This window comes from Scedosporium apiospermum (genome assembly GCF_000732125.1).
Source record: "Scedosporium apiospermum strain IHEM 14462 chromosome Unknown SEQ_SAPIO_0110, whole genome shotgun sequence".
Lineage (NCBI taxonomy): Eukaryota > Fungi > Ascomycota > Sordariomycetes > Microascales > Microascaceae > Scedosporium > Scedosporium apiospermum.
The window spans coordinates 2,315,607-2,328,174 of record NW_015971811.1 but is presented as its reverse complement, the minus strand read 5'-3'; the positions used below and the strand labels follow the sequence as shown (position 1 = coordinate 2,328,174).

Below are 12,568 nucleotides of genomic sequence, written 5' to 3'. Positions count from 1 at the left end.
CTACCAGTCTAGGCTTTGGTAGGAAAGCCGAGCTGGAGATAAAATAGCAATTTACATTGATTCAGTATCTTGAACATGTCACGGCACATTTGCTCAATACTCTTTGATTGTCAAGACTCCTAAACATTTATCTTACATAGGCCACCTGCTTTTTGTTCGTCCTTTCATGAATCGTTGCATATAGGGTAAAGGGTGCTGGGGCAGGGGGCAGGGTATTGCCTGACGAGAACTGGCTGGTGACAACCATCCTGTCACTTTTAATCAATTTCCATAGCAGTTGTGCTGCCTCCCCTCGCCCCAGTCTTTGACCTTCCTCTCCTTGCTGTGGTCGCCGGGGCCCTTGCCCGGGACCTGGCTGCTCTTGTGTCTTGGTTCAGGGGCAATGGTTCCGTTGGCTCAGGCTTCACCTTGGTCCCATCACCAGGACCGGCTTCCTGCTTTGGCTGCTCAAACGGCAATACAGCCTGCCGCCTAGCAATCTTCGCCTCGATATCATCAACGCCCCAAGGGGTCTCAAGCCAAGGAACCTTATCCAAATCAGCATTCAGAGACTTAACCTCCTCCTCGGCGTCTTCCTCTCCGCCCTCCTTAATCTCCCTCAGCGGGACAAAAGTCTGCGAAAACACATCCCACGCCTCAAGCTCGTTCTCGTCGACGAACCGCATCTTACGCCAGGGCTCGGACTGCACGGCGCGGAGGCGATCAGCCATCGTCTCGGTGACGACGGCGTCGCCGTTGTTGGCGGTCTTGATCGTCATGTGGATGGCGCGTGCGGCTGGGCCGGGACCCGTTCCCGTACCGGTGGCGTTGGCTCCAGCTTCTTTGGCGCCGCCTTGTGTGGAGGAGGTGAAGCGTTCGAGTTGGTTGTTGGCGTCGACGTGGTGGAGTTGGGGGCTGAGATTAACGAAGGCTGAGGCGGGTGTTAGGTGGAGGTCGCCTGTGATAAAAAGTCTGTGTCAGAAATTTGCCATGAAACCGTAAAACAGAAGGAAGAGTAGGAAAAGAATGGGCTCTTACCTCCTTGGAAGACGCCTATCATGTAGTTCACTGGCTCTTTCTTCGGGATGATGCCTCCCAACGTTTGGCTCCTCAGAACCCTATCCGCGCGCACCTCATCCGCCCACTCAGCCCTCCTCTCCCTATCCCTCTCCCTCTCTCCTTTCCTCCCAAGAGGCGCCGCGGGCGCTCCAACACCAAACCCACCAGCCAGGCCATGCGACCCGCCAGCCTTGGCCTCTAAAGTTTCTTTAAGCGCCCGTCCATACTGCATGCCTTTCTCGCGGTCGTAATTGTCGAGTAAGTCGAGCGGCACATCGACTTCAACGAGGCCGGAATCGGGCTTGATGCGCACTTCGGTCGGTGGTCGAGGGAAGGCGGGAGAACTACCTTCGTCGAAGCGCACGGATTGGTGTAGGGCGAGGAGTCTTTGGTTTGCAGGTAGGGCTGCATTTATGAATACATTGAAGCTGGCGACGACTGGGTCGTCCTCGTCTTGTCTGGGCGCCATTGCGGGTTCGGGTTGGGCTGTGTGGCTAAGGAAAGTTGCAGATGTTTGAGTGATGATGGCAAAAAAAGTTGATGGGCGTGTATGGTGGGGCAGAAGCTTTGGTCGGCGGCGACACGCCCCGCGATGACACACCGAGTCACAGAGCAAAGATCAAGCGTCGCCTCTCGCTTGGGCCTGGAGCAAGATACTAACCTAGAATTCTTTACTTTGCCGGTTCGAGGACCCGAAATTCGGCCCAATGCTGGCCCTACGATTTTTTTCTGATTCCCGCTCACAGTCATAACTCCATGGAGAGGCACTTAGTGGTGAGGTTAGCGGTTCTCCCCAAAACATGAGGCGCCGCGCCGTATCGAAAGAACAGAACTGGCAACTCGAAAGGTATTCAAATAGTTTTATGGCTTCTAGATGTTATAATAGTACAGTATATTATTTCGCACGAGCGCCCCAACCCTAGCTGACCGTCGCCTTCTTGGGCTTCTTCGTTCCATACTTGCTTCGACTCGTCGACCGTCCAGTAACACCTCCCTGCAAAAACAATTAGCACTTCAAGCAATGGCAATATACCAAAAGTCCAGGAATTCATCACCACATACCAAATCGAGCGCGCCACGAACCAAGTGGTACCTCACACCGGGACAATCCTGACTGCGTCCACCACGCACGAGCACAACGCTGTGCTGCTGAATGTTGTGGCCCTCACCGGGAATGTAAGCCGTAACCACTCGTCCCGTCGTCAATCGTACACGCGCCGTTTTTCGCTCGCCCGAGTTAGGCTTCTTGGGCCTCGTGATTCCGACCTTGAGGCAGACTCCCTTCTGGAAAGGGGACTTTCGCTCGGCAAGGGCTGGAGACACCGCGTGTCTCGCCTTCTTTCCTTTTCGGCAGCCCTATTCCCCAAAAAACTGCTATTAGAAACTTTCGAGATAAATTCGATAAACGGTTTGGATGGGGCGTACCCGTAGCACCTGCATCAACGTGGCATTCTGGACGGGGGTGGAGGAGAAGGAGCGGATGGCTGGTCGGAAGGCCGTTTGGAAGGTCGGCAGGAAGGGTGAGATCGAGGGTCGGGCCAATGGTTGTCGCATTGACTGCCTAAGAATAGGCGTCGCGAGATAGCGAAGAATTGTCCCGGGCATCGTGGGCGATACGTGCATCTAGTCCCAAATGCTACTGCTATGCTATATCGTGATCCATCAAAGCCTTCAATTCTGCCATCAAAATTGCTCAAGGCGGTCATGGCGCATTGTCGGCTAAATATCGGCCTTGCTTCGACCATACACACCGTTTTTTATGACGTACGATTAGACTTTCGAAAGCGGAAGTTGCCGAATCGGTATTCGGGGGAAGGATATCCTCGGCAGAAAAGTAACTGGCCTTCAGCTTGGCCCTATAACATGACCTCGATCTTCTGTTGTGGGGGAAAGATCCTGCAAGCTTCGACTTCTTTTCTTTCTTCCATCCCTCAATCTTTCGAGCCCTAGCCATTGAGCGCGAGACCGTTGATTTCGACTCGTTACCTTCCAATCCGTTGACAATTGTGCTCTGAGAATCCCTCAATCGCCACACGAGGCCGTCCGAGATGTCTTCCCTTTCGCGTACCATTCGACCCGCCCTCCGCGTCGCTGGCAGGGCTGCATCGAAAAATGTGACCGCCATTCGGGCGACTTCGGCGTTGAGGTCTTCTCAAGGATCGAACACGTAGGTTGCCAGTTTACTATTCCAGGACCTCGTGTGTACCGATGTGTGCCCCGCCGTTCACATGTCTAATATTCCAATTGTAGTGTACGGTCTTTCTCTGCTATTCCCTGCCGCCGCAATGAGGCCGTGGACATTAGCGACATCCCGCCCACCCCGATCACACACTTCACCGAGGTCGAGACGGCGATGAGGGAATCCGTTTCCAAGTTTGCCAACGATGTCATCCTCCCCAAGGTTCGAGATATGGATGAGGCGGAAGCTATGGAGCCCGCCATTGTCGAGCAGCTCTTCGAGCAGGGCTTTATGGGTGTCGAGATTCCCGAGGAGTACGGTGGTGCGGGAATGAACTTTACCTCTGCCATTATCGGCATTGAGGAGCTTGCGCGGGTTGACCCCAGCGTCAGCGTTATGGTCGATGTCCACAACACCTTGGTCAACACTGCCATCATGAAGTGGGGATCTGCCGACCTTAAGAAGAGGTTCCTCCCCAAGCTTGCGACCAACTCTGTCGGTACGTTTTTCCTTTCCCCTCCTCGTTGCCTCTTTTACTAGGCACCTAGCCTAGGGCTATGTTTATCGGCTTACACGGAGAAGGTTCGTTCTGCTTGTCGGAGCCCGTTTCCGGCTCGGACGCTTTCGCGCTCGCGACCAAGGCCGAGGAGACCAGCGACGGCTTCAAGATCTCTGGCTCGAAGATGTGGATCACCAACTCCATGGAGGCTGGCGTCTTCATTGTCTTCGCCAACCTCGACCCCAGCAAGGGCTACAAGGGTATCACCGCCTTCATCGTCGAGAAGGGCACCCCAGGTTTCTCGATCGCCAAGAAGGAGAAGAAGCTCGGTATCCGAGCCAGCAGCACCTGCGTCCTCAACTTCGACGATGTCATCGTCCCCAAGGAGAACATCCTCGGTGAGAGGGGCCAGGGTTACAAGTATGCCATCAACATCCTCAACGAGGGTCGCATTGGTATCGCTGCGCAGATGACTGGTTTGGCCCTCGGTGCCTTCGAAAACGCCGCCAAGTGAGTTCCACCCCTCAAGCCCGAAAATTCTCCAATTGACTCGTGACGTACTAATCTAACTTGTAATGTCAAGGTACGCCTTCAACGAGAGGAAGCAGTTCGGCCAGCTCATCGGTGAGTTCCAGGGCATGCAGCACCAGATTGCGCAGTCCTACGTCGAGATCACCGCCGCTCGCCACCTCGTCTACAACGCCGCCAGGAAGAAGGAGGCTGGTGAGAACTTCATCAGGGATGCCGCCATCGCGAAGCTCTACGCTTCTCAGGTCGCTGGACGTGTCAGCAGCCTTGCCGTTGAGTGGATGGGCGGTATGGGCTTCGTCAGGGAGGGCCTCGCCGAGAAGTTCTTCAGGGACAGCAAGATTGGCGCCATCTACGAGGGCACCAGCAACATCCAGTATGTTTTTATTTTAACCTCGTCGCATTTTTCATTCTACTTTGGAGCTTTTAACTAACGAATGCCACCACCACATCTCTAGGTTGAACACTATTGCGAAGAGCCTCCAGAAGGACTACTCGGCGTAAGCATAGGGAGTTCGAGGCAGGGATCTCAATCATGTAAATAGTATTAGGCCACTTGGATGTATAGCAGTTTTCTCAAAATGGTTGCGGATTTATGCTCCGCGGGTAGTCTTTAGGAAGAAGTAAAATGTTAACGAAAAAAAAAAAAAAAAATAATAACCCTCAATCTCACTACACTATAATATTGTCAGTCGGTTTAGTCGGCACAAGAGTGTTGCCCCGGAATTTTCCTCTAGAACTCCCCTGCCTCGGTTGTAGCGGCCAAACGTGTGGTGTTTTAACCCGCCTCTCTAGTGTCTTTTCCTTTTTTTTTCTTTTTTTTCTCAACGGTCTAGTGTGCCTGTGTAGTGCTTGAACTTGGCGGTCTCGTTATCTTATGACGTTAACATCCAGTGAGTTGCCGACGCACCCCGCGGATAATACCAAAACGGCCGAACCCTTGAAAGGGGCCTCTTAATTAACGGCCGAGATGGGACTAGGACGGTTGCGTTCGGGCTCTCAGCCACCGAAGCAAGCCGATTTACTAGAGGTCGAAGTGTCCCCAAGCGCTGAAGGCCTTATCTAGGTTGTGATCAAGACATCGATTGATCCTCCTCATCCTCCTGGTAAACTCGAGGATCGCTCAATGTCCCTGTCTACTTCAATGTCGGGCAGCTAGGTCGGGGATCAAATCAGACAAGTGGGTTTTGTCGTCGTATTGCAGACGGCGCCTCCGAACAGACTTCTTCTGCACGCATCAACTCGGCGCTGCGATGCCGGTCTGGATAAGAATATCAGGGAGACGATGTGAAATATGTACGTGAGTATGCAGGCTTCGTAATTCTCGAAAGCCACCATGCAGAAGCGCTGCCCACCCAGCCTCTGGGGTGTTCGCTCCAGGTTCTAAGACGTCCAAAGAGTGCAAGTTGAAGGTTCACCAAAGAAGGATACTCTGCACAATTCCAATTCTCGCATCTCGGAGGCAGCCAAAGCCGATGCTAGATAGACTCAGCCCCAAGGCCCGAAGTCTGTCTCTCCCAAAGAGCGACACCGCAGAAGCTTAATCGATGACTTCAATGCCAAATCAGGAATTCAACACAGAGAAAATGACACTAAAGGAGCATTTTAGATTCCAACAACCCCCGGGGTTGGGTGTACCTCGTGCCTCGTGCCTCCAAATTACGCCCTGAGGTGTGGCCCGCCTGAACTTTACCCCGCCGTGCCTGGCATTGGTGTGCCCTCTAAGTTCGTCGCCCGTTTGAATTTGGCGTTGCTTGGTTGCTCTGAAGGTTGAGGAGGGGGGTCGAGTAACTTTCGGGCGGTGTAAGGTCCGACTGCCCCGCCTCACACACACTCCAATGTTTGTAGTGGGGTGAACATGCTGTGCCACATTGACAGGACGCACCAAAAGTCCTAGGACCCATGGATGACTCGCTGGGGATTTCTAGGACTTGAAGCCGCCACTTTGAAAGTGCAGACATCAACAGATTGATCACCGATCCTTGCGTGTCAACGACATGCGATGTACCTCCGTACCTCCAGACTTGGAGACTTCGAGTTTGGAATATCAACCACCTTATTTGGATTGGGAGTCGCATCCATGTACATATAGAATAAATACATTGATGTCATTAATGTGGCTCTTCCCTCCACTTCCTCGCCTTAGCTCCCAGTGCGGAAATCTTTATGGCTTAAAGAAGGGAAAAAAAAAAAAAAAAAAAAAAAAAAAAAAAAAGGTTGTCTCTCTAGCATTCAGAGGAAGGGGTCATCAGCAGCCGGAGCTGAAGCCACCTTGACAAGTCGTGTTACTTCGTACAATGTTGGAGATTGCATTGAACACGAAGGACAAGAGCAATAGCAGGGGATACTTGGTAATAATAGTTTCGAGCTGGGAAAGAGAGAGAGTTGTGGACTCAGCTCACTCTTACATCAAAGTGTCCCGCCTCATGTGAAACACGAAACACAAAGGAGTAGCTGGGCCCGGGTTGTAACAGCTGTAACAGCACCAAGCCTTTAAGCATCGAGAAACATCAATTGAGAAGTCCTAAAGGACAAGACTCAGAGCTCAGAGGCAGCAAGTCGATCGTACGTCAAGGAAAGAGGACAGGTAGATATCGATGATAGATCCCCTGGCTTTGAAAGTGAGAACCAGATCCACCAAGTGGTGCTAGATACGACCTACAAGGACTAATACGACCAGACCCTCCCTGGACCCCATCAAGCACCGACGACCTCTTCGATGCTCTTTCCGATATTGGAATTATTTCTCAGGGGTTGAATTTGACGTCTGGTGACAGGTTGAGATCCAACTCAAGTCGAGTCCTCAAAGGTAAATTTGAAGTCCAGTACTTCGTAGTCACCATCACGCCCACAGCCATAGTCGCAACCGAAGCCACAGTCGCAGCTGCCCAGCGTTCAGAGCATCGATGTAGCCCTCTAGTGTAGTACGGAGTACAATTGCAATGTACTGAGGGTACACCTGCGAAGTAACTAGATTACATCGATTGATGTTGGCAGGTGCAGACGCGGACGGACGAGGTACACTCAAACTTGTATGTACAATTGTACCTTTCATGTTGTTGCTCCACACAACTCGAACACAAACCAAACCAAACCAAACTACTAAAACTGTCGAACCAGAACCAACCAGACCAACCTAGCCAAACCCCTCCCGCCGGCAAAACCGAATTGAAAAACAGACGCTAATTGCCATCAACTTGTCAACGCAAGACCAGACCGTTTCTCTCACCTCGTCTCGTCCCCTGAAATTGATGAGCGAAAATAGGGCAGTAGCGGAGAAGCGGCTTGCTTTTGCATCTTCTCCCCTCGTGGCCTACTAATTTCCCCAGCAAACCACCCCGCTCGAAGATACCAAGCCAGCACGGCTTGAGCCCCTGGCCCGTCGTCTGCAATCACCCCTCACCCCGCAGACAACGTCGCCTGGCCGGTGCTTCGACGTCGTCCCATCCACGCCCGACGAAAATTATAGCGCCATCACCACTTTTCCCTATTACCACCGAGATCACCAAATAGTCTCCTCCCCAACCGACCTCGTGCTTGTGAAACCTATTCTTTCTAGTCCCGAGCGCGCTCGACAACCGCCAAGATGAACGAGGACGAGAGGATCCAGGACATTTACAAGAAGATCGAGCGGGAGAAGGCTCTTATCAACGCCGCACATGCTATGCGATCGCAGACAAACAATGAAGCCGTTCGCTCGAGACTCGACTCCCAGATGCGCGATGGCCGCCGTAATCTGCAATTCTTCGAAGAGAAGCTCCGGGAGCTACAGATGCGCCGTGTAAACCAGGGCATGGACAACATGTCCCTTGGGCCCGATGGCCGACCCGTCAGCGGTGGCGTGTATGGCGACGCAGGTCCCGCCCCTCCTCCCAAGGACGGTGACCAGGGTGGCTACGGAAGCCAGCAATACAGTGATATTGGTGGCCACGGTGACCTCATGCCGCCCCGCCATCCCTACGGTCCTCCAGCTCCCGGCCCTTCTGGTAACTTGTCGCGACCTAGGCCAAACTTCACAAAGCTCGGTGCGTTTACCTATCACCCGACCTCGCAGAATACGTACCGAGAGTTCTTCGCTGCGATGACTATAGCCGGACTGCTGCTAACCTACTTTGCGATAATCTAGATCTCATCAAATACGATACGCCGTATCTAGGGCCCCGCATTCAGCTCATGCTTTCCCAAATCCAGTTCAAGCTCAACGTCGAGGAACAGTACCTAAAGGGTGTTGAGAAGATGGTTCAGCTGTACGGCATGGAGGGCGACCGGAAGAGCAAGGCTGACGCCGCTGCTCGCCGAGTTGAGAGCAAGCAGAAGATCGTACTTCTAAAACAAGCCTTGAAGCGATACGAAGAGCTCCACATTGATATAGACTCGGCGGATTCCCCTGATGGTATGGTTGCCTTACCCCGTTGCCTTCCGCCCTTTCTCTCTTCCCGTAGCACCGTTGCTAACGGCTATGTTTGCCGTCACTAGATGACTCCATCAACATGCCAAACCTGCGCAAGCCTCTCACCGGTCAGCTCACGATCCGTGTCATGGCAGTCAAGGATGTTGATCACGCCGCTACCAGCCGGTTCGCGAGGGGACCCGAAACTTTTGTCACCGTCAAGGTCGAAGACAATGTTGTGGCGCGAACGAGGGCATCACGCAATGACAGATGGGAATCCGAATATCACAACATCGACGTCGACAAAGCGAACGAGGTTGAGCTTACTGTGTACGACAAGCCCGGAGAGCACCCCCTCCCCATCGCCATGTTGTGGATCAGGATATCAGACATCGTTGAGGAGATGCGCCGGAAGAGGATCGAGGCTGAGATTAACAACTCTGGCTGGGTCTCTGCCGACAGGATGGTCAACCAAGGCGGCGCTGCCCCTCCTCAGTTCCCTATGACCCCTCAGCAACAGCAGCAGTACGGTCCCTCTCCGGGCCAAGGCGGCAGTTTCCCCCCTGGCGGCGCACCGCCGCCGCCGGGCCACCCTCCGATCGCTCACTCCGGTCCGATCGAAGGCTGGTTTAACCTTGAGCCGAGCGGCCGAATCCAGCTGTCACTCAGCTTCATCAAGCAAAACAAGGACCGCCGCCCCATCGACCTTGGTCTTGGCCGAAAGGGTGCTATCCGACAACGCAAGGAGGAAGTTCACGAGATGTACGGCCACAAGTTTGTGCAACAGCAGTTCTACAACATCATGCGCTGTGCTCTCTGTGGTGAGTTCCTGAAATATTCCGCCGGTATGCAGTGCGAAGACTGCAAGTATACCTGCCACACGAAGTGCTACTCGAGCGTCGTCACCAAGTGTATCAGCAAGAGCAACGCCGAGACCGACCCGGACGAGGAGAAGATCAACCATCGCATCCCGCACAGGTTCCAGCCTTTCTCGAATATGACTGCCAACTGGTGCTGTCATTGCGGTTACATGTTACCTTTCGGCAAGAAAAACAGCAGGAAATGTACCGGTAAGTGGATAAGTCTGTTTCGCTCCTCTTCCATGCTCGTCCCCCTAGGCACCCACACGGTATGTTTATGTCTTGTGTGAGCAGGCGCTAATGTAGAACAAACAAGAATGCGGCCTTACTTGTCACGCGCAGTGTGTCCATCTTGTGCCCGATTTCTGCGGCATGTCGATGGCCGTCGCAAATCAAATTTTAGAAGGAATCAGAACGCAGAAGCAACGAAAGCAGGAGAGGGCGTCCATGGCCGAGCGAACGCTAAGACAGGGCGGACCGAAGCCTGGCCAAGGGCAGCAGGGACCATACGCCTCGCCTCACTCGCCATCATATGGCACTCCGTCGCCCGAAGCCGCGGAGGCTGCGAAACTTACTTTCGCCAACCAACCTCAGTCGCAAAAGACGCAACCCGACCGTGCATCCATATCGTCCGGCTCCACGGCGGCGACCGCGGCTGCCTCCGTCGCCATGTCCGGATCCATCAGGACGTCGCAGTCTCAGGATTATGACCGTTACAGCTACGGATCGCAGGCCCAGCAACAGCAACCTGCAGAGAGCGCCTATGGCCAGGGCCAGCAATACGGCGCTCCACAGCAGCGAAAATATAACCCCGCAGACTACGCCAACGTGAATGCTCCGCAGTACGCCCAACACCCCGTCCAACAACAGCAGGCGATCCAGCACCAGCAATCGATCCCCCACATGTACCAGCAACAACTGCCTCATCTCCAACAGCCCCAACAACCCCAGCAACAGCCCCAGCAACAGCCGTTGTCGCCCCAACATCAACAACCGCCGCAGCAGCTGTATGGAAAGCCTCAAATGGGAGAACCTCTCGCGCCACCTCCCTCGGCGAGCCCCACAGATCTCTCCGTGTCACAGCGCAAGCCTCTCCCGTCCGCCACAGACCCCGGCACGGGACAGAGGATTGGTCTTGATCACTTCAATTTCTTGGCTGTCCTCGGCAAGGGCAACTTCGGAAAGGTCATGTTGGCCGAAACGAAGAGGAGCAGGCGTCTCTACGCCATCAAGGTTCTTAAGAAGGAGTTCATTATTGAGAATGACGAAGTTGAAAGCATAAGGTCGGAAAAGCGAGTCTTCTTGGTCGCAAACCGGGAACGACACCCCTTCTTGACAACCCTTCATGCTTGCTTCCAGACTGAGACTCGAGTGTACTTTGTCATGGAGTACGTGAGCGGAGGCGATCTCATGTTGCATATTCAGCGTGGCCAGTTCGGTACAAAACGTGCCCAGTACGTGACCCCCATCCCCTTCTCCCCTATCACCCTCACTATTTCCATAGTAGCTACGAAAAAAAAAAAAAAAAAAAATTTCAAAACCCAACTAACCGTGCATCTTTCATTGCAGATTCTACGCCGCCGAGGTTTGCTTGGCTCTCAAGTATTTCCACGAGAATGGTGTCATCTACCGAGATTTGAAGCTTGACAATATTCTCCTCACTCCCGACGGGCACCTCAAGATTGGCGATTACGGTCTTTGCAAGGAAGATATGTGGTACGGATCCACCACCGGCACTTTCTGCGGAACTCCTGAGTTCATGGCGCCAGAGGTATGTAGCTCGCGTTATTTCTACAGTCAGTATTTGGATAATTTTCTGATCTGGTGGAAAACAGATTTTGTTGGATAAGAAGTACGGACGAGCCGTCGACTGGTGGGCATTTGGTGTTTTGATCTACCAAATGCTCCTCCAGCAATCGCCTTTCCGTGGCGAGGACGAGGACGAGATTTACGATGCTATTCTTTCCGACGAACCCCTTTACCCCATTCACATGCCTCGCGACTCGGTCGCCATCCTACAGAAGCTCCTCACCCGTGAACCGGACCAGCGACTCGGCAGTGGCCCAACGGACGCGCAAGAGATCATGAGCCAGCCGTTCTTCCGAACCATCAACTGGGACGATGTCTACCACAAGAGGGTCCAGCCCCCATTCCTGCCAACCATCAAGAGCCCGACTGATACCAGCAACTTTGATTCCGAGTTTACTAGTGTTACCCCGGTTCTCACTCCAGTCCAATCAGGTATGTCCATGTCACGCCCCTTACCTCTTCGTGAAGTACCGCATAGTGCAGAAGCTAACAGCGAGTGCAGTGTTGTCCCAAGCCATGCAGGAGGAGTTCAGAGGCTTCTCGTACACGGCAGATTTCGAATAGGACTCTGGCGCCTGATGTTTTACTTGTTTGGGTCGAAGAGTTGAAGAGTTCGGGAAATAGTGATACCTATTGACCTTTTTTTTGTTGTTTTCCTTGAAGAATAGCATTGATGAGATTTTTTGCAGTGGTGATACCGTCTCCTCGTCTACCCACATATAGCGGGCTACTCCTGGAGGGCAACTGATATGTTCCAAGACGCTGTCGTAGAGCTGGCAGAATAAAAACAGTTGATAATAGTGCATTTTACTTCTTTTACTCTCAAGAAACACATTAAGTTCTGCTTGATTCATGGCCGTCTGACGGAATCAGGATGTAGCCTCCAATGGCAGGGGGGTAAGAGCGCCCAACCAAACAGCTCAAGTACCATATTGAGATCTGAGATCTATGGCTACTTGGGGCGCTCAAGGTGTTGGAAGATGCCATTTTCGTAGCTATGAGACCTGTGATATACTACCTTTGATAGTTTGATACCAGGAGCAGGCATTGAGAGGGAGAAAGCAGGTATTTTTCTTTTTCCCTTCTTTCCTTTCTTCTCTTTGTCTCTTCATAGGACCTCTTACAAGCCAATAGAGGGAGCTTTATTTTTGTTCCTAAATTTCTTTTTATTTCTTTGAGAAAGGTCATTTTGTAGTAGGTTTGAGAGCTTGTTCATCAGGGGGAGGTACCTAGTACCTTACTCTAGTGTTATATTCCCACGTGAT

At 52.7% G+C, this 12,568-nt stretch overlaps 4 protein-coding genes across 4 annotated transcripts; 2 read left to right on the top strand and 2 right to left on the bottom strand.

Annotated features, from left to right (window-relative positions):
* Window positions 1-261: 261 nt before the first annotated feature.
* SAPIO_CDS7576 (uncharacterized protein) lies at window positions 262-1,507 on the bottom strand (the record flags this gene model as incomplete). Its single annotated transcript, XM_016789417.1, has 3 exons — window positions 262-351; window positions 408-937; window positions 1,018-1,507. The coding sequence occupies 3 exons, from the start codon at window positions 1,505-1,507 to the stop codon at window positions 262-264; spliced, it is 1,110 nt and encodes a 369-aa protein (XP_016641244.1).
* Window positions 1,508-1,957: 450 nt separating this feature from the next.
* SAPIO_CDS7575 (Uncharacterized protein) lies at window positions 1,958-2,643 on the bottom strand (the record flags this gene model as incomplete). The annotated part of the gene is made up of 3 exons (XM_016789416.1): window positions 1,958-2,032; window positions 2,101-2,394; window positions 2,464-2,643. 3 exons carry the CDS (start codon window positions 2,641-2,643, stop codon window positions 1,958-1,960), a joined length of 549 nt encoding a protein of 182 aa, XP_016641243.1.
* Window positions 2,644-3,086: 443 nt separating this feature from the next.
* SAPIO_CDS7574 (Short-chain acyl-CoA dehydrogenase) lies at window positions 3,087-4,748 on the top strand (the record flags this gene model as incomplete). The annotated part of the gene is made up of 5 exons (XM_016789415.1): window positions 3,087-3,205; window positions 3,289-3,716; window positions 3,800-4,226; window positions 4,300-4,620; window positions 4,703-4,748. The coding sequence occupies 5 exons, from the start codon at window positions 3,087-3,089 to the stop codon at window positions 4,746-4,748; spliced, it is 1,341 nt and encodes a 446-aa protein (XP_016641242.1).
* A 3,082-nt stretch (window positions 4,749-7,830) lies between these two features.
* On the top strand, window positions 7,831-11,867 carry SAPIO_CDS7573 (Protein kinase C-like protein; the record flags this gene model as incomplete). The annotated part of the gene is made up of 7 exons (XM_016789414.1): window positions 7,831-8,269; window positions 8,371-8,637; window positions 8,721-9,763; window positions 9,837-10,948; window positions 11,064-11,265; window positions 11,330-11,735; window positions 11,806-11,867. 7 exons carry the CDS (start codon window positions 7,831-7,833, stop codon window positions 11,865-11,867), a joined length of 3,531 nt encoding a protein of 1,176 aa, XP_016641241.1.
* Between the last annotated feature and the right edge of the window lie 701 nt (window positions 11,868-12,568).